Raw genomic sequence first — 17,454 nt, 5'->3', positions numbered from 1 at the left:
ATCTCGGCTCACCGCAACCTGTCTCCCAGGTTCAAGCGATTCTCCTGCCTCAGCCTCCCACGTAGCTGGGATTACAGGCGCCTGCCACCACACCCAGCTAATTTTTTCGTATTTTTAGTAGAGACAGGGTTTCTCCATGTTGGTCAGGCTAGTCTCAAACTCCTGACCTCAGGTGATCCGCCTGCCTCAGCCTCCCAAAGTGCTGGGATTACAGGTGTGAGCCACCGTGCCTGGCCATTCTCAGTCTTTTTTATTGATTAAGTTCTAGGATACATGTGCAGAACATGCAGGTTTGTTACATAGGTATACACATGCCATGGTGGTTTGCTGCACCCATCAACTCGTCATCTACATTAGCTATTTCTCCCAGTGCTATCCCTCCCCTAAACCCCCATCCCCTGACAGGCCCTAGTGTGTGATGTTCCCCTCCCTGTGTCCATGTGTTCTCATTGTTCAACTCCCACTTATGAGAACATGCAGTGTTTGGTTTTCTGTTCCTGTGTTAGTTTGCTGAGAATGATGGTTTCCAGCTTCATCCATGTCCCTGCAAGGGACATGAATTCATCCTTTTTATGGCTGCATAGTATTCCATGGTGTATATGTGCCACATTTTCTTTATCCACTCTATCACTGATGGGCATTTGGGTTGGTTCCAAGCCTTTGCTATTTAGTTTTGCTCTTGTTGCCCAGGCTGGAGTGCAATGGTGTGGTCTCAGCTCACTGCAACCTCCACCTCCCAGGTTCAAGCGACTCTCCTGCTTCAGCCTTCCGAGTAGCTGGAATTACAGGTGTGTGCCACCACACCCACCTAATTTCTGTATTTTTAGTAGAGACAGGGTTTTACCATGTTGGCCAGGCTGGTCTTGAACTCCTGACCTCAGGTGATCCACCTGCCTCAGCCTCCCCAAAGTGCTGGGATTACAGTCATGAGCCACCGCGCCTGGCCAGAATGGCTATTAAAAAGTCAAAAAATAAGGGATGCTGTGGTGAGGTTTCAGAGAAAAAGGAACACTTATATGCTGTTGATGGGAGTATAAATTAGTTCAACCATTGTGGAAAGAAGTATGGCGATTCCTCAAAAACCTAAAAACAGAACTACCATTAGACCCAGCAATGACATTACTGGCTATATCTCCAAAGGAATATAAATGTTCTATCATGAAGACACATGCATGTGTATGTTCACTGCAGCACTATTCACAACAGTAAAGACACGAATCAACCTAAATGTCCATCAATGGCAGACTGGATAAAGAAAATGTGGTCTTTTCTTTAGGCTGGGCCCAGTGGTGCATGCCTATAATCCAAGCTACTTGGGCAGCTGAGGCATGAGAATTGCTCACTTGAACCCTGGAGCCGAAGGTTGCAGTGAGCCTAGATCATGACAGTGCACTCCAACCTGGGCAACAGAGTGAGACTCTGTCTCAAAAACCTAAATACATAAGAAAATGTGGTACATATACACCATGGAATACTACACAGCCATAAAAAAGAATGAGAGCATGTCCTCTGTAGGAACACAGATGGAGCTGGAGGTCATTCATTATCCTTAGCAAACTAACACAGGAACAGAAAACCAAATACTGCATGTTCTCATTTATAAGTGGGAGCTAAATAATGAGAACACATGGACAAACGGAAGGGAACAACAAACACTGGGGCCTACCGGAGGGTTGTGGGTGGTAGGGAGGAGAGGATCAGAAAAAATAACTAATGGGTGCTAGGCTTAGTACCTGGGTGACAAAATAAACTGTACAGCAAACCTCTGTGACATAAGTTTATCTATATAACAAACCTGCACATGTACCCCTGAACTTAAAAAATTTTTAAAATATCATTTAACCTAAACTCCATCTACTATCTACCCCTTACTAGATTGTTTTAAAGCAAATTCCAAATATTAGTTCATCCACAAATACTTCAGTATGTATTTCAAAATCATATCTGAAATAGTAATATAATTTTAAAATGTTCCTTATTATCAGTATATTATGATCAAATCCTATTAAGATGAAATTTCTGATAGGCTCATTTTTTTTTTTACAGTTGGCTTATTCAAAATAGGTGCACAAACTGCATATGGCTGATGCTTCCTGAGTTTCTTTAAATCTACAGGTCTCCCCTCTTATATTTTTTTAATCATTTATTTGTTAAATAAACCAGTCTTTAGTCCTGTAGTGTCCCTCAATTTTAGATTTTGCTTATCACACCCCCATGGTGTTGTCCAACATATTCTCCAAACTCCTCTATTCCTTGTAAACAGATTTTTGAGGCTTGAAAGATTTAGATCTTTTAGCAAGAATGTAGGTGGTATTGTGTATGTCTTATTATGCCACATCAATAGGCATATGCCAATTTTGTCTCTTTTCATATTAAGATTGATCAGTACATGCTATCAGTCTGATTCACCTTCTATAAAGTTCCCCATCAACCTTTCATTTAATTTTTTTTTTTTTAGCAGACAATGGTGATGATTACCTAGATCCATTTATTTCATTAGGGATTGCAAAATGGTGGTATTCTCCCTTTTCACATTAACTATTTGGTTATCTTAAGGCATAAACCATGCAGAAAATGTGGAATAAATGCTGGATTCTTTCCCTTTATTTGCCAGTTTTAAAATGAACAAATTGGTTTTCTTGCACTTCCTTATGTTGCATTTTTACACATGTGATGTGCTCTAGACTATTTCAGTTGTTCCTTTTAATCCCATCTTTAGTCATTGGGAACCCTTCTAAATTGGCTCCCGAGTCCTTTCAACACAACCTCAGTGGTCACTGATAGCTTTCTTTCTGACAAGATATTACAGACTGATTTTAAATGTTTTCTGCCCGAGTTGGAATCACACATTCCTCCCAATGGGCTCTGGTTCTTTTAAAGAAATGTTTTTAGAGACTCCTTAGTGGGGGCTCATTTTTTTTTCAGTTTGTCATTGTTTCTGCCTTTTCAGTGAACAAAGCTAGGAAATACCTTCATAAAATAAATACATTTAAGAAATTAGTTTTGATTAGCAATTCTTACCTTCAGCTTTAGCATGAATAATTTTAATTAATTAAAATCAGAAGCAGAGACAACCAGAAATAGTTTTGATCGGGTGGGAGAAAAGGAGAGTAATTCTGATCTGGGGATTGTGGTGCAGATGAAGCCAGGTCTGGTATAGGCTCCTGAGAATCAGAAGACACCTAAGAGCCCCTGAGTCCCTAGGATGTGGAGGAGTGGAACAGAAATGAAAGCTGGAAAGGCACCAGAGATAAATCTGACTAGGGCCTTGCCACTACATGATGCTCTAGATGACAGAAATGGAATGCCCAAGACTTGTATTGAATGCAGTAAGAGTGTGCCCTCAGACCTTTGCAGTTAAAAATGAATTTGCTAGTAGATAAAAAGACTGTGCCTTGGTTCCAAACTCCTACTTGGGTGTCTTGCAGCCTCAGAGTTTGGAGCAATAAGGGGAGGTGAGAGAGGCAGCAGCAGTAAAATATGGTTACAGAGGCGGTTTTCCCAATGATGGTGAAAAGCATCATTTCCTCAACTTTTCCCCCTTGCTGTTAAAAAAAAAATCTTTTGAACAATTTAAAAGACACTACTGTGGACTTCTCATGAAAATATGTTCATGTTTGTTAAGATTTTTAAAATAATACTTTTATTGATACATAATTCTCTACCAAAAAACTCATTTTTAAAGTGTGAAATTCAGTGGTTTTCATATATTCACAAAGTTGTGTATTGATCACTACTATCTAATTCCAGAAGACATTCATTACCCCAGAAAGAAATCCTGAATACATTAGCAGTCATTCCCTATTTCCTCCTTCCCCCAACCCTAGAAAGTCACTAATTTACTTTCAGTCTCTATGGATTTGCATATTCTGGACATTTTATATAAATGGAATCATACATGTGGCCTTTTATGACTGTCTTCTTTTACTTATATTTTCAAGGTTCATCCATGTTGTAGCATTTGTCAATACTTGATTCCTTTTTATTGACAAATTTTATTCCACTATACCAGAGTTTGTTCACACATTAGTCAACTAATGGACATTTGGGTGGTTTCCACTTTTTGGCTATTATGAATAATGCTGTTATAAACATTTGTGTACAAGTTTTTGAGGAACATGTATTTTCATTTGTGGGGTATATACTAAGGGGTGAAATAACTGGGTGATGTAACTCTCCATTTAATCATTTAAGGAATTACAAGACCATTTTCCAAGTGGCTGTAACATTTCACATTTCCATATATTAGGGTTCCAATTTCTTCACATCCATACCCACATTTGTTATTCTTTTTGATTACAACTGTCCCAGTAGGTATGAAGTGGTATCTCATTGTACTCTTAAGTTACATTTATCTAATGAGTAATAATGAGGATCTTTTCATGTACTAATTGGCCATTTGCATATCTTCTCTGGAGAAACATCTATTTAGTTCCTCTGCCTATTTTTTTTAAGTAGGGTTATGTCTTTTTATTTTTGAGTTGAAAGAGTTCTTTCCTTATCTGATACATAATTTGCAAATATAGTCTCCCATTCCATGAGTATCTTTTGACTATCTTGATGATGTCCTTTGAAGTAAAAAAAATTTAATTTAGGTGAGGTCCAGTTTATCCATCTTTTCTTTTATTGCTTGAGCTTTTGGTGCCATATACGATGTCACAAAGATTTACTCCTATATTCTAAGAATTTTATAGTTTTAGCTCTAACATTTAGGTCTGTGATCCATTTTGAGTTATACTAGTATACTTTATGTGGAAAGGATCCAAATTCATTCTTTGGCATGTAAATATCCAGTTCTCCCAGCACCACTTGTTTAAGACTATTCTTTTCCGCACTGAGTTGTTTTAGCGCAATATAGAAAATCAATTGACTGTAAATATAAGAGTATATTTCTGGACTATCAATTCTATTCCACTGATCTAGATGTCTGTCCTTATGCCAGCACTACACTGTCTTAATTATTACAGCTTTGTAGTTAAGTTTTTAATCAGCAAGTATGAGTCATCCAACTTGGCTTTTCTTTTTAAAGATTAGTTTGCCTACTCAGGGTCCCTTAAATTTCTGTATGAATTTGAGGATCAGCTTGTCAATCTCTGCGAAGACCCCAGCTGGGATTCTGTGGGGGACTGTGTTGAATCTGTAGATCAGTTTGAGGAATACTTCCATCTTAAAAATATTAAGTCTCTCAAACCATGAACATGGGATGTCTTTCCATTTATTTGGGTCTTCTTTAATTTCTTCCAGTAGTGTTTTTGCAATTTCCAGAGAACGTTTTAAACTTTGTTATTCTTTTTGATGCTATCATAAATGGAATTTTTTTCTTCATGTTTGCATTATTTACTGCCCACTTATCTTGCATACTGCAAAACTGTTCAACATTTAGTCTAATAGGGTATGTGTGTATGTATTCCTTAGGATTTTCTATATACATGATCATGTTATCTGGGAATACAGTTTTACTTCTTCTGCCACTTACTGCTTTTCCTGCCTAAATTCCCTAACAAGAACCTCCAGTAAGTACAGTGTTGAATAGAAATGTCTGTTGAAAATGGACATCCTTGTCATGTCATGGGGGAAATGCATTCAGCCTTTCACCATTAAGTCAGACGTTAGTTGTGGGTTTTTCATTTAATGCCCTTTATCAGGTTGAGGAAGTTCCTTTCTATTCATGGTTTCTGAGTGTTTTTATAACGAAGAGGAGTTGCATTTTGTCAAATACTTTTTCTGTGTTTACTGATGTGGTTATGTGGTTTTCTTCCTTTATTCTATTAACATTGTGAATGATGTTGAGTCAGGAGTCCTAACCTTACATTTTTAGCCTACATCCCACTTGATCACAGTCTGTAATTTTTCATGTCACTGGATTCATTTTGTAGCAGTTCTTGAGGATTTCTGCATCAATATTCCTAAGGGATATATATGAGTCTGTAGTTTTCTTGAGATTTTTTTGGGGGGTTTTGGTATGATGATAATGTGGCCTCATCAAATGTATTGGGAAGTGATCCCTCCTCTTTTGTATTTTGGAAGAATTTGTGAAAGATTAATTCTATTTTTTTCTTTAAATGTTTGGTAGAATGCACAATTGAAGCCATCTGGGCCTGGACTTTTTCTCTGCAGGAAGTTTTAAAATCACTAGTTCAATCTCCTGTTACAGGACTTTTCAGATTTTTTATTTTTTCTTGACTTAGTTTTGATAATTTTTGTTTTTCTAAAAGTGTGTCCATTTCATCTGGTTTATGTAATTTTTGGCATAGAGTTGTTCATAGTCTCTCCTTGTATCCTTTGTGTGTTTGGCCACAGAGGTCTGTTTGGTTATCTTAGTGGTCAGCTAGTAACTGGAGAGACTAATAAATGCCTTTAAGTTTATTAAGTGTTTGCCTACGGGCTGTGTGTGCATGTTGGGGCATGTCTTCTGCCCTCAGGCAGGCAGTTTGCAACACTGCCTTAGCCTTCTGATATAGTTTGGATCTGTACCCCCACCCAAATCTCATGTTGAAATGTAATCCCCAGTGTTGGAGGTGTGGCCTGGTGGGAAGTGAGTGGATCATGGGGATGGATTTCTCATGAATAGTTTAGCACCATCCTTCTTGGTGCTGTCCTCATGATAGTGAGTTCTTATGAGATCTGGTCGTTTAAGTGTGTGGTACCTCCCTGATCTCTCTTGCTCTTGCTCTGGACAAGTGACATGCCAGCTCCCCCTTCGCCTTCCACCATGATTGTAAGTTTCCTAAAGCCTCTCTAGAAACTGGACAAATGCCAGTATCATGTTTCCTGTACAGCCTGAAGAACCATGATCCAATTAAACTGCTTTTCTTGGCCGGGCGCGGTGGCTCACGCCTGTAATCCCAGCACTTTGGGAGGCCGAGGCGGGCGGATCACGAGGTCAGGAGATCGAGACCATCCTGGCTAAAACGGTGAAACCCCGTCTCTACTAAAAATACAAAAAATTAGCCGGGCGAGGTGGCAGGCGCCTGTAGTCCCAGCTACTCGGGAGGCTGAGGCAGGAGAATGGCGTGAACCCCCCAGGGGGCGGAGCCTGCAGTGAGCCGAGATTGCGCCACTGCACTCCAGCCTGGGCGACAGCAAGACTCTGTCTCAAATAAAAAAAAAAAAAAAGAAAAAAAAAGAAAGTAAACTGCTTTTCTTTATAAATTACCTAGTCATAGGTATTTCTTTTTAGCAATGTGAGACTGGCCTAATACACCTTCTATTCTTGCTTGGACAGAGACTAAATGTGAGGTGAGGGCTTAGAGACCTCTCAGGTTTTTCCTGGAAAATGTGTCCAACCTTACACATATTACATTCTAGAAATATGTCAGAGCTTTCCAGATGTCACGATGGACATCTCATTCCCCAGCTTCTTGTTTGACCCAGCTGTTACCCACTCCATGTTACGTCAAACAAGTGCTGCTGATTATTTTCAACAAATGCACCAGGGAAAACACTGCAGTGAATAAACTCCAAGTCAGGTGAAAAAAGACAAGCCCTGTGAGTGGGGTTTCCAGCGAACTGTCAGACAAGTCAAATAGTAACAACTCTCTGCAGCTGGAAGTTTTGGAGAACTCTAAACCCATTCTGCCTTCTTCAGTGCCTGTAAGGCTGCTGGTTTTCAAAGCAACTGTGATTTGTGAGGCTGTTGGTTTTCAAGGCTATTTTGAAGCTCAAAGAAGACAGGAATAAAGCAAGTTAAAACTCCACAAGACTTGCTGTCCTACCATGATTTCAGTCTTTTTATTTTTTTTGGATAAATGCTCCTCAGATTGTCATAAATGCCTGGTAATTTTCCAGAGTTCTAGAAAAGTTGCTTCTGCCAACTTCTGGCAGTGTTATCATTGCTTTTAGGTAAAAATGGATTTTCAGAGGTCCTTACTCATGACACACCAGAAGTTGGAATCTCTATTTGTGGTTACCTGCCACATGGTCTTTTTCATAAAAGGCCTCATTTATTTCGTTTTCTAGGGCTATAAATCCCAGAAAGCTTTGCCTGGATCTGGTAAACACAACATCAGTGCCACCTAGTGGAAAGGAGATAAATTAACTGCTTTTAGCTTGTTTCCTCATTTACAATGTCGATAATGCAGTGTTTCTTGTACCAAAGTTGATTTGAGAGTTAAATGGAAAAGCAAATATGGGAGCATCTGGTAAGATGCCTGAAACACAGCAGGCTCTCTTAACTGTTGTTTTTTTTTTTTGAGATATTATGTAAAACATTAACTTTGATAAAACACTTCTAGAGCACTTTTCAATTTTACCCCGAATGTAGTCAGGATTTCTGACAAAGGTAATTATGCAGTTATGAGGCCATGGGAAAAGTCTATGAAACTCTTCAATAGATTTTCATAGCGCTCAGGATTAAGACACAATTATTAAATCCTGTGATCCTCAAATTTTAGTGTTTTAGTGTTTAGTGTCAATCAGAGGAATGCCTTGTTAAAACACAAATCATGAGGCTGCCTACCTCCAGTTTCTGCATCCACAGTTCTGGAATGGAGGCTGGGAATTCGCATTTCTAACAAGTTCCTAGGTGATGCTGCTACTGCTGGTTCTGGACTATACTTTGAGAACCTAGAAGTTTCTCTCCCCTAAGATGTGGTTAAATATACATAACATAAAATTTACCACTTTAATTAAGTGTACAATTCAGTGGCATTAAGTACATTTACACTGCTGTGCAACTGTTACTACTATCCATCTCCAGGACTTTTTCATCTTCCCAGAGAACCACTGGTTTAATGTGACCTACAAGGCCCCATCTCACACAATGCTGTCCCATTCCTCCTTTGGCAGGTACTTACGAAAGGAACAAGGTTAACCGGCAGCAAGCTAGAAGGACTCTACTCTTTAAACAGAAAAAGAATCAATAATTATTTCCTAAGACAGCTGGACTTTCCCATCCCTCCTAATTAGAACAAAGGCAGTTTAGGAGAACAGACGACAAACCGCCTCTCAGCTAGCTCAGTTTGAGAAATAATAATAAAGCAAAAAATGCTAACATGTATACCTACTATCAGTGACATCGATGTATGTTGGAGTAATTATTCAACAAAGTACTTCCTATGTGCCAGGCATTGTTTTAGGCAATATACAAAGAAGATAAAAATCTGTGCCAATAGAACTTGCATTCTACTGGGGAGAAAGTTATATATATGTTAGATACAAAGTGCCAGAGAGAAAAAAATAAACAATGGGGACATGAAGTATGTGTTTGGAATTGGCTGTGTATGAAATTTTATATAGTGTAGTTAGGAAGTCCTCTGTGAGAATGTCACTCTTGAAGGGAAGCAAGGGCTAGCTACGCAGCTATCTGGTTGAAGAATATTCCAAACAGAAAGAATTATAAATGCAAAGACCCTAAAAGATTCTAGAGCCCATAAAGAGGAGGCCAGTATGGCCAGAACAGAATGAATAACGGGAAGACAAGTAGAATTTGATGTGAGACAGGTACTGAGGTAGTCACGGAGGGTAGGGACTTGGAGACATGAGAGGTTCACCTAGATCAGACTGTATCTCCCAACTTTTTCTTACTACAACTTCATATTGTATGCTAATATCTTTTACCTCCCTACAGTATAAATGCTGATTAAAACATACACAAATATTATCTTATAGATATTAGAATAATAGACTAATGTACAAATAGTTTTTTAAAGATGAGGTCTTGCTTAAAAAATATTTTTTAAAATGTTATCACTACATAGTGAAATCCCATCTCTACAAAAAATACAAAAATTAGCTGGGCACAGTGGCATGTGCCTGTGGTCCCAGCTACTCGGGAGGCTGAGGCAGGAGGATGGCTTGAGCCCTGGCGGTGGAGGTTGCAGAGAACTGAGATCATGCCACTGCACTTCAGCCTGGGCGATAGAGCCAGACCTTCTCTCAAAAATAAAATAAAATAAAATTTAAAATTTAAAAAAGTTATCACTAAAAAATGTCTGAAGTATTTGATGTGGTCTTGGTTTTTATTTTGCAATTATAACAACATGAAAGCATAAACAAGCTTTAATATCATTACTAAGACCTTTGTTTTCTCTCAAAGAGACAGAATATATTGACCAGATGTCCAAGCCAGAAATTTTCCATCCTCTGGTGGATCACGATTAAAAACATACAGACCAAAAGAAAACAGCCCTTTAACCCTCTAGCTGGACTTACAGCTTGTCTCTGGCTGGCCAGTTCTGTGTCTCCAGGGCCCTAGCAGGAAGTTAAGATGAAGCCTCACAGCTGTCTCTAAGACTCTGGGTGGCAAACGGCTAATCTTAAGAGTAAAGGTTCTTAAACTTTTTTATCTATCGAAATCACCTGGGGGACCCGTGAAACAGATTACTGGACCCAACTGATACAGTATGTATGGACAGAACCTGAGAATGTGCAGTTCTAACAATTGCCCAGGTAATGGTGAAACTTCTGCTATGGGGGACCCATAATCTGAAAACCAGTGCCTTAGAAATATCATTGCTAGCTGGAGGCTATAGTGGTCAGCCAGGGTGAGGCTGGTTGAAGTACCAGCTTCTCTCCTGATAGTCCCCTCCTTTCCATAAATATCCTTTCCAACCCCATGATAGACAGTGAGGAAAGGTAGGGATGCTTTTTCTTTCTCAGAATCTTTCAAGGTCCTCTTGGAGAAAACCATAGGTGATGTGACTGGAGATATGACAACTCTCTGGGAATCAGAGAATCAATATTACAACCCACTCCCCAGAGTGTCTATCTGAAACTCTCTAGGCCTTAGCTGTTGACCTGGGCTTTGTGACAGAAACAGACTCCCTATATCCGTTTTCTCATCCTTCCCCGCAGGCTTGGAGAAATACCAGTCTTCCTTCATTCTTAAGTAGTAATCCCTCTGCTGAGGGATGTCGTACCAAACTTATCCTTATTTTCCACTGCCTTTTTCCTGCCAAATGTTATCTCCCCCATCTTTAAAATCAATACTAAAAAACTTACTTTTTTTTTTTTAGAGACAAGGTCTCACTTTGTCACCCAGGGTAAAGTGCAGTGGAGCGATCATAGCTCACTGTAACTTTGAACTCCTGGGCTCAGGCGATCCTCCTGTATCATCTTCTGGAGTAGGTGGGACCACAGGCAGATGCCACCATGTCTAGCTAATTAAAAAAATTTGTTTTGTAGAGATCGGGTCTCGCTATGTAAAAACCTTTGTACCACCAAGTTGTTATACACCATGTTATTATGTAAAAAGCTTTTAGTAAAACAAACTTTAAATGATAAAAGTAACACTTGCTCATTACAGAAAATTTGGAAGTTAAAAAAAGATGTGAAGAAAAATAAAAGCACTCATAATCATACTACTTAGGGATAACAACTTGGTGCATTAATATTTCTTTTCAGACCTTTCCTATACTTACATACAACATATACATTTTTCATAATCAGATAATACTGTATCTTGCTATGTCACAAATACTTTCCAAGATATTAATACTTTTAATAGCTGTATAAAACCCAACACACAGCTATAACCTGAATGTAGTAATTCCCTACAACTTGATTTGTTTCCAATTTTTCAGTATTATAAGTGATGTTTGAATGAACAGTTCTCTACATACATCTTTGATGGTATTTCTGATTATTTTCTTAGAACAAAATCCTGGAAGTGAAGGGTAAAAGGGTATGAACCCCTTTAAGTTTCCATCTACATATCTATCTATCCCATCCATCCATCCATCCATCCATCCATCCATCCATCCATCTGAACTACTTTCCAGAAAGGCTGACTACTTCTCCAGTAACTTCTACTAGTAGTTAATGAGAATTCTGTCTTATTACTCTACAGTAACACTGAAGGTCCACTATGTTGGACAAAGCATTCACTTGTTCTCAACAGGTCCTATTAATAAAATTCTTATTTTCTCTTTTTCATAGCTCAAATGATTGAATAAATGGCATATATTTACTCCTTCACTTCGCCACCCACACTTTATTTTGCTACAATGTTTCCTTCTCCAATCATTTTACTAAAATTACCAACATTAGTGACCTCTTTCTAGTCATATGAATACATTTTTATTTTTATTTTTTTTGAGATGGAGTCTTGCTCTGTTGCCCAGGCTGGAGTGCAATGGTGTGATCTCAGCTCACTGCAAGCTCCACCTCCCAGGTTCATGCCATTCTCCTGCCTCAGCCTCCTGAGTAGCTGGGACTACAGGCGCCCACCACCACACCCGGCTAATTTTTTGTGTTTTTAGTAGAGACGGGGTTTCACCGTGTTAGCCAGGATGGTCTCGATCTCCTGACCTCGTGATCTGCCCACCTCAGCCTCCCAAAGTGCTGGGATTACAGGCTTGAGCCACCGCGCCCAGTGGATTCTCATCATTAGCCCTTCTGACTCTACTCTTCCCATTTTTGTGGCCATTTGACTCTACTGATCTCATCTTTCTATAAGGATTCAACGCCTCCTTACATTGTACCACCATATTCTCTTACTTCATCTCCAACCTCTATGACCAATCTTCTTTAATGTCTTCTTTCCCAGTTCCTATTATTTACACCATGTCACACCACCAAGGCTTAGTCCTTGCTTCTATTCTGTGCTACTCTCTGGAAGGACTCCTCCATTCTGTTTTAAAAATCAACTCCAGACTAATTGCTCCCATATCTTTATCTCCGTAACTTTACTCTTCCTTTGCCCTCAGGTCTTCAACCTTTCACAACCTATAACTCAGTGCCACCTAAACCTACTCAATAATGCACCATCTTCTCTGCCAAACTAACACAAATCTTTGATGGCATTTCTGATTATTTTTCCAACTTTCTTATTTCTGACAATGAGGCGATACTTCTGTAGTCCTCAACATTAAAGAACTTGTCTTTATGTCCTTCCTTACTCAGTATCTCCAAACTCATCCTTTCTTCAAGACACTTCTTAAATATATTCGTTATTTCCATCATCACCTCACACATCAGTTACTATAATATCTTCATAGGTAGTAGCAATTCAACTGGTATGTAGTTGCTGTGTTAATTTTCCAGAAATGTTTCTTGTATTACTTCTCCTGCTAAAAGGTTTTTTTGGTCCAAATTTGTTTGGTTCAAACTTCTCCAAACACTACACTTTATCTTCTATTACCTCCTGATCAAAATCCCTAAGGTAATCTTTCCTCTCTCATATCCTTTTTCAGACTCATTACTGCCCCTACATGTGCTCACGTCACTCTCACACCCCTTCATTTCAATGGAGCCTTCAAGAATCTCAGAATTCTTGAAGCCAATGGTATATTATATATGTTTGTTTGTTCATTGCAATAAATCAGCCCTAGGAGTGGGGCAGTCCATTCATTTTAGAGCCTTCACAGTATACATACAGGGCATCCATTGTGTACTCAATAAATACTTGGTAAGATCTGGAAAGGAGTGATAAGCAAAGCCAAAGATGGGGGTAGTTAAAATGGGTATGTTCTCATTTAGGTTTGGTTAGCAAGAACAAACAAAAAGAACAACAAGGTGGCAGAATGTGGTAGAAATAAAATCAGAATGGGAGCCAGGGGATATTGGCTATGTCCCAGGTCTGTACCTGTGTGATCCTTGGCAAGCCGATTCCCTTCTTGGCCCTTAAGTTTCCTCATCTGTAAAAATTAGAGGACTAAATTACCTGACTTCTAAGGTACCTCTCTACTCTAATGCTCTGAGATGTGGGTTAAACTAAAAGGAAGGCAGCCCACAGTCCATTACATAGGTAACAATGACGGTAACAAATTCATTTTCAAATCTGACCAGTCAACAGAGTTTAGGGCAGCAAAATTTTCTTTCAAGAAGAAACATTCTTGTAAGGTCATTCCATTCCTTTGAACTAATAATCATTCTGTGGAAAGATACAATATCCTAAAAGTTACATCTATTTTATTCTTTCAGGAGAAAACAGGTGTGAAAACTCACCTTATATTTGCAGCATGTTCCAAGATATTTCCTAGCATCCTTCATCCAAAAAATATGTATTGCCTGTCTACTATGAGCTGAACACCAATAAGTGGTAAGGACTGAGTAAAAACAAAACAGATCCAGTGTTTACCCTTATGAAACCCAGCGTAGTGTGGGTAAATGGCCATTTAGTTCCTAATCATCTGTATCGGTGCTTTTTAACTTAAAAAGCACGAACTGCACTGAGTAGCAGATATAAAATATGGACCCTCTCTCTCAAAAATGGTATACAATCATAAAAATTTGAGAAGTTCACAAGACCTCTCAAATGTGGAGGTGTCCAGTACCACAAGTTAACAACCCTGATCTGTATCTACAACTACATCTACAAAACAACAAATTCGAGCTCATAAAAGCCTATATTTGCTATATTGTTTGCTAAGGGAGTATACCAAAGATTTCCAACAGAAACAAAAGTAAAGGTCCATCATTTATAAGGTTAAGTTTTGATCATCTGAAATTTCACTTACCTAGAGAATCTTATTCCAAATATTCTGGATAAGTAAGGTATGCCTAGATTATGCTTCTTTTCTTTTTTTTTTTTTTTCAGAGACAGGGTCTCACTCTGTTGTACAGACTGGAATGTGGTGGCATGATCATATTATAGCTCAACGCAGCCTCAAACTTCTGGGCTCAAGTGATCCTCTTGCCTCAGCCTCCTGAGTAGCTGAGACTATGGGTTTGAGCCACCATTGGCAGCTAATTTTTAAAAGTTTTTTTTGTAGAGACAGGGTCTTGCTAAGTTAGCCAGGCTGGTCTCAAACTCCTGGTCTCAAGCAATCCTCCAGTATCAGCCTCCCAAAGTGCTGGGATAGCAGCTGTTAGCCACCGCACTGAGCCTACATTTCTATTTGATCTATCATTCCTTTGGCTGAGGCTGCTTATTAAAGCAGTCTTCTTTCTTGAAAAGCCATTTGCACATGAAGGTGTACTTTCATTTCAGAACTAAATCTGCATTTCATGACTCTTCCATTTCAGATTAATGAGATCCAATTAGTCATGACAAATTCACACATGCACAGCCCCTGAATGAACAGCTTGAACAACAGCAAAAAGCACAAAAATTCCAGAATTAAAGGGTACCCTCTCCTGGCTCTAACATTTCCTGGCAAAGGGACCCTGGACAAGTCATCTCTGACCTATGTTTCTTCATTTATAAAGTGTGGAAGGAATAAGACTTACCTGAGAGGGCTGCTATGAGAAATCCATCCAACAAAATAATGTACATGAAAGTGTTTAGCTATGAAGTGGGTGAAAGGCAGTAGGTTATCGTGGAGTTGCTCACAAAGCATCAGACATTCGTGGAAGATCATATGGAGAGAGCTGCTCATACAACACCCTTAGTGTGCTATTAAAAATTTTATATCTGAAGTAAAATAAATTGTTCTTAAATCACTCAAGGAATTCTGCTTTGGTTAAGTGGTCAATAGTGAAGTTTTTACACATCAGAAGTTTGCAGAGATGCAAAAATAAATTTATGCAAGATGCATACATCTATTCTCAAAGCAAGAAGATGAACTACTTACAATATACTCGGTATTAGTTCCAAGATGTCAAAGTAGTTCCAAGATGTCAAAGTTCTTTTCATGCAGTCCATTTTAACTTTTTTACAGAGCAATGATCCTTTTACTTGCCTTGTTGAAAAGCTTTATAATGTTAACAGGATGCACAGAAGATATTTTAGGTGAATTAGTTCAACAAAACTGACAACATCAATGAAATCAATCATAGTATTGAGGATTTTAGTGGAAGAAGTGTTTGCTTTTAAAGGAAGTAAATATAATAATACTCTCTAGTTTGAGAAATGTTTTCCAGTCCATTCTCCACTGCAACACCAGATAAGCTGTGTAAAGGATAATCTTGGGGTGGGGAAGGTTATGTATCCAACTTGTGAAACTATGCAACATTCACTCTTTTTTTTGCATGACTTCATTTACATTTACAATATACATTTATATTATTTGAATAGCCAAGTTTGGGGCTATTTTTCCTTTAAAAATTGAATTAACAACTTTTTAATAATGTAATGCCATTGAACAAAAGATCTCTGGTACCTAGAAAAGAGTCAAAATGCAAGCCCTCTGATTTCTCAACCCCTACTATGCCAAAGCTCTGCTGGTTCTCCCCCGCAAAAAAGAATTAAGCTTTCATTACCTAAGTCCAAAATAGTCATCACACAAATGTCTACCACCAAAACAAACTGCAGATCCTTCAATTACACACTTTCCTCCAAGAAATTCGAATCAATTAATTGTATAAGTGTTTAAAAGTAATGTATCCTCCATTTTAATCTGTAAGACCTAAATCCTTGGCCTAATCAGACATTTAATGAGTGGGGAAACTTCACGCTGAAGGTTTTCTGGCATGAACTCCAGAAAGGAAGGAGCAGGGGGAAGAGGGAAGACTCCAGTAGAGCAATAGATAGGGGAGGTTAGGGTGGAAAGCTGAATGCATGGGTAAAGGGGAGGTCTACGGATAGTAGGTGCTTTACAGACTGAGCTCAGGGGAGGCTGAGGACGGGGGTGGGGAGAAGGGTAGGCGCGTGGGCAGTTAAGTTGGTGGGAGCTGGGTGGATGAAGATGAGGGTAATTCACGGGCAGTCTCCAATGTCTATCGGCAGCTGCTCACCTAGTTCTCTCCCACATTGCCACTAAGTAGGTAGGATTCCAAGGAACCGAGAAAGTGCGTCATGGAATGGAGCCACTCCAGGGCCCAGGAAGGCTTCAGGACTCCCCCACCCGCAGCGGCCGGGCCAGCTCCTCTACCTCCCATATCGCGACCGACGTCTCACCTGCTGCCAGGCGCAGACCGCTGAGGCTCCCCATGGCCACTTACTACTCCGCCGACCAGCGCAGAACTTCACCGGGGACGGTGGCGCTGGTGAGCTCAATGTCACCCAGCGCTAGAGTGGGAAGGACGCAGGCGGCGCCGGGGGGCGGGGCGTGCGCGACGCGGTGAACAGGCCTGCGCCAGCGCTAGGCGTGCAGAACGTGCGCGACGCGCTGGAAACCGGCGGCGCCAGCCTAGTGCCCCTGACGCCGCGTCCTGAGCCAGTGTCGGAAATGGTCCTGTGGAGTGTGGCGCCGTGGGCCCTTGCCCTAGCGGATATGTATCCATGGGAGTACCTGTGTGAAATAGAAGGGAAATGTGCAACTTTCGTGAGCTGTAAACTCCCGAAATACACCAGTGTTCCAGTATGCCGCTCTTCCAGTGTTTTCAATGAACATATGTTTTATCAGAAAACACATAATTGGACTCAGTGCTCAGTGGCCCTATCTCTTGTTGGAGCATCCCTCAGGCTAATCTGAGAAATTAACATGTATGTTTTCAATTTGTTTTCTATTTACCTATTTTCTAAAAACATTTGATCATCTCCATCCTAAACACTTTACTCATACCCACCCACACTGCCAGAAATGCCGTTTTTTCTTGACGTTTCTTAGTGGTCCCAAATTCTTAACAAAGACCCCTCTGCTCCAGGGTCGGGGGAGGAGGTTAGGCACTGGAGTGAGAGGTATTAGAAAG

At 39.8% G+C, this 17,454-nt stretch overlaps 1 protein-coding gene across 2 annotated transcripts in view; it reads right to left on the bottom strand.

Annotated features, from left to right (window-relative positions):
- Positions 1–16,880, bottom strand: part of FAM162A (family with sequence similarity 162 member A) — a 29,159-nt gene extending 12,279 nt beyond the window's left edge. For both annotated transcript variants that reach the window (XM_003275525.4, XM_030802154.1), the window contains exon 1: positions 16,721–16,880. In XM_003275525.4, coding sequence (XP_003275573.1) covers positions 16,721–16,754 — 34 coding nt within the window. In that variant the 5' untranslated portion in view covers positions 16,755–16,880. The remainder of the gene's footprint in view (positions 1–16,720) is intronic.
- Between the last annotated feature and the right edge of the window lie 574 nt (positions 16,881–17,454).

Source organism: Nomascus leucogenys, chromosome 21 (assembly GCF_006542625.1).
Source record: "Nomascus leucogenys isolate Asia chromosome 21, Asia_NLE_v1, whole genome shotgun sequence".
Lineage (NCBI taxonomy): Eukaryota > Metazoa > Chordata > Mammalia > Primates > Hylobatidae > Nomascus > Nomascus leucogenys.
This window is presented reverse-complemented; position numbering and strand designations above follow the sequence as displayed.